At 38.4% G+C, this 4,207-nt stretch overlaps 1 protein-coding gene across 1 annotated transcript; it reads right to left on the bottom strand.

The window, feature by feature from the left end:
• Window positions 1-1,428: 1,428 nt before the first annotated feature.
• On the bottom strand, window positions 1,429-2,409 carry LOC117376150 (P2Y purinoceptor 2-like; the record flags this gene model as incomplete). The annotated part of the gene is made up of 1 exon (XM_033972556.1): window positions 1,429-2,409. A coding segment is annotated over one exon (981 nt), but the record flags the coding sequence as incomplete, so codon positions are not given.
• Window positions 2,410-4,207: the final 1,798 nt, after the last annotated feature.

Below are 4,207 nucleotides of genomic sequence, written 5' to 3'. Positions count from 1 at the left end.
CGGCGCTGTACCTGTGTCGCGCGCACCTTCACGCACCGTGGCTCCGCCCTACGCCCGGAACTCACCGGTTACCTAGACAACCAGGCAGATTCACGACAACAAAGAGCCTTTATTTCCATTAGGCCTATGGCATGCAAGGAAAATGGATTATGACTTGGGCTTTTGTTTAGGATTACATTCTGTGTATGTAGTCAGTGTGCGAGTAAGTATTTATTCTTTTTTTTTTCTTTCTTTCTTTTTTTTTAAATTAATGTGTAAGTTTTGTTTAGATTATTAGGCCAATGTCGTTATTTGGATAGATCCATTGCCTATGGGGCTGTGTATTAAGATACACACACACACACACAAATAAATAAATACACATACATGATAATAGGATATTTTTGTAAAGTATTATGCCAAATAATTATAGAGTGCAGCCGTGGATTTGCTAAGATGAAAATCATTTTGATGGCACACCACTAGAGGGAACTATTTAGTCTACTTTGTGAGACAGCTGATGGAACTGAAAGGTTGATGAGCAACTTACAGAAAGCAAAATATATATAATGCAGAATCAAAATGTCATATCATAAAATCAAAACACATTTTATTATGAACTACAGCATTATGTAGAGCAATAAACCAAAATATGCGTTAAACCTTTTTTTCTTTTTTAAGTGTTAAAAAAAAAAAAAAAAAAAATCAGTATAAGCCTACATAATTTTGTTTGTTTTTGTTTGTTTTGGGGTTTTGTTTTATTTTTTTGCACTCTATTTTCATATCTCAAAAATATCAACATTGTTTTAGTAGACAGCGGAGTGACAGATATGCCCCTCCAGCATTGTGCAATTATGCATTCAAATATGATACTTTGAGTACTGAAGAATTTACAGGCAGTGGAGCTCCACAGTCCCACCCACCTCGATATCTGCTCTATATACATAAACTTATTTCCAGCCTCTCTCCAGTTTATTCTAGCACCTCCATAAACTGAACACTACATATACATACATATAAGAATAATCTCATCCTCACACTTCACCGTTTGCAGATAGTCGCATCCTTTTTTCCAAGCTCGGGTCTTCTACCAGAGGGCTTTGTTGTTCCTATTAATGAGCTTTTCTGGATCTTCTCTAGCCACTCCTCCAGTTTGGGGGTTACTGCCCTGAGTGCTTTATATAACCATACACATACAGCGGTACGGAAAGTATTCAGACTCCCTTAAATCTTTCACTCAGCCATTTGCTAAAATTATTTAAGTTCATTTTTTTCCTCATTAATGTACACACAGCACCCCACATTGACAGAGAAGCATGAAATTGTTGAAATTCTATATAAATCATGTTATGTATATATATATATAGTCACTATTGATCCCCATTGTAAGCTAAACATGAAACACTAGGCCTAGAGCATGAAGCTTTTACTCAAATTTGTATGCTACTTCTATTCTAACTGATTTGCAGTTGTTTCTGAAGCACTTCTTCCTGGTGACTCCACTTGGTTCATCTTTAAAAAGCCCAAAGCGTCTCTAAAGCTGTGCGATCCAAAACAGTACAGCACCGGGTCCAGACATCCATTGACACCGGCGAAAATCCATGAGGCATAGTACGCTGTCTGAATTGACTGAAGCATGGAACATCTTTGAGGATAGTACTTCATCAGTATAACTCCTGTCGTCCGGATTACATTCATGGGTAAAAAGCAGATCCCAAAAATGAACAGGCACATTCGTATCATTTGCTGCGATTTCAGTTTCACTTTGAGACCTTTTGGGGTGCTGGTGTTAAGGTGTGGCAGCATGTTAGCAACGCCAAGGTAGCAGCGAGCCGAGATGCTAAGAGGAAGCAAGAAGCCAATAGTAAACAAGACAAAGTTAATAGCATAGTAGACATTTGTAAGTTTCTTCTGGCTAAAATTTAAGCATTGACGATGCTCGCCTTCTTTTGTTGCCGGAAGAATAAAGGAGTAAATTAAAGATAGCGCTAAAAGTAGCAGCCACACCCCAGCACAGATTTTTTTAATAAAGTCTTTGTTTTTCATTCTGGAGCTCTTGTTGAAGTGCACCACTGCTGTGTATCTGTGAACACTAATGAAAGTGAGGAATATGGTGCTACCGTAAAAGTGTGAACTCAACAAAGCAATTTTGACTTGGCACAGAAATCGACCAAAAATCCACTCGTTACCCATGGCAAAGTACACAGCCATGAGTGGAGTGACAGGAGTGGCCAGTGTGTCGCTTAAAGCCAGGTTGAACTGCAGGACGGTCCCAGTGCTCCATGTGGACATACGGCAACAGAAGATCCACAGGCTAAAGATGTTTAAGATGAAACTAATGAAAAACACAAGGCTCATGAGGGCGGTAATGGAGACGTGGCTGGTCTCTGGTAAACAGGTCCCATTGGTGTTGTTCATGTTTACAATTTTTCAAATCTAGAAATAGAAAAAAAATTATTCATTTTATGTAACATTCCTGCCTATAGAATGTGAATTAACTGCTTTTGTATTAAGGCTGTTTTGTGTTTATTATGAGGGGATCATCTCTTCACAAATCTGGCCTGTAACTTGACCTAGTGGCTTCATCATCTTGTCTCCATGGAAACAGATAAGTTTAAAGTAAAGCTCCAGAAAATTCACTGCTAAAGCAATAACAGACAAGCAGGTGGACCCTCCACCATAGTCCATTTGGTTGAGCATTTGCCTGTGGAGCCAAATGTATCTGGTACCTACTGTTGCTGTTTCTTTGAGCAGGACACTTCACCCACCTTGCATCAGTAATCTGGTGTGTGCATGAAAGATTGGGGTGGTTGGAGAGGTCATTGGTGCAGATTGGAAGTCCCGCTGCCGTCAGTCTACCCCAAGGCAGCTGTGGCTACAGTAGTAGCTTATCGTCAGGTGTGGAGTAAATTAATAAAAGGGTCTTTGATGTCCAAAAAAGCTCTATATAAATCCAAGTTACACTGTTACTGTTGATACTAATATTTCCTAAAGAAATCACAAATGTGCTGTGTAAAAAGGCTGACCTCTGGATCTGACAATTTGCTCAATGGTCCCCACTATTCACTCACATTTCAGACTTACATATGTCCTGCCCAATAAAACCTATATGCAAATGTTGAATCTAAAAATAAAAAAAACTGACAAACGGCATGTCACCACACACAACAGCGGCAGCAGCAGTAGATCAGGATGCTTGTCCTCTGATCCAAAGGTTGGTGGTTTGAATCCTGCTCCTGACATACATATTGTTGGTAAAGTGGCCAGGTCCCCTGGCTCATAGGTTGGCTGTGTACACTGGTGTATTAACTCTCTCACCCACTCGTTTGCACCCTTTAAAAACTCTCTCTCACACTCTTAAAAATGAAAAAGTGAAAATAAACACCTCTAATGCACTGGTCCTATAAGCAAGAACTACTCAAAAATACACAAACAAACAGGTATAAATACTCATAAATACTCAACAAACAGGCATAAATACTCAGATTACCCTGATATCTATATTAATGACAAAAAAATTAAAAATGTCAACTATTTTACTTACTTAGGTGTTACTCTTGATCCAAACTTAACCTTTAAGAATCATGTAAAAAAAACAACAACTGTGTAATTCCTTAAAATTGAATCTGTCAAATTTTAGATACATATGAGGGTCTCTTACAACTGAGGCATCAAACATGTATTTAAATTCTATGATTTTGTCACGTTTTCTTTACTGCATAACAAGCTGGTCGCAGGCTTGCAAAACAGCTTTAAAGCCTCTTGAATCAATGTATAAATGTGTGCTAAAGATTCATGACAAAAAATCCAGACAGTATCACCACTGTCAGATCCTCTCCAAATATGGTTTTCTAAACTTTAATAATCTGTTAATATATGCAAACATCTGTCTACTTTTTAAAATTATTCATGGTATTGCTTGTCCTCCTCTAAGAAGGTTTGTCTTACTGAGCTCAGAAAAAACAACTCGAGTCACTAGGGCGACCTCTAGAGGAGAGTGCAGCGTTCCAAAACGTAGGACTTCTTTTGCTAAATCGGCTTTCTCGATTGTTGCTGTGAGTCAGTGGAATAGTTTGCCAAATGAGATTATAGCATGTACAAGTTTTCAACGGTTTGCACAGGTGACAAGGAATGGCTAATATCAAAGCAAATTTGCACTCATTAGTGAATGTGTATGAAAGAAAGAGTATGTGCATATTTGAAACTCAGTGTTTGTGTGTGTGAATAA

This window comes from Periophthalmus magnuspinnatus, chromosome 9 (assembly GCF_009829125.3).
Source record: "Periophthalmus magnuspinnatus isolate fPerMag1 chromosome 9, fPerMag1.2.pri, whole genome shotgun sequence".
NCBI classification, from domain to species: Eukaryota; Metazoa; Chordata; class Actinopteri; order Gobiiformes; family Gobiidae; genus Periophthalmus; species Periophthalmus magnuspinnatus.
This window is presented reverse-complemented; position numbering and strand designations above follow the sequence as displayed.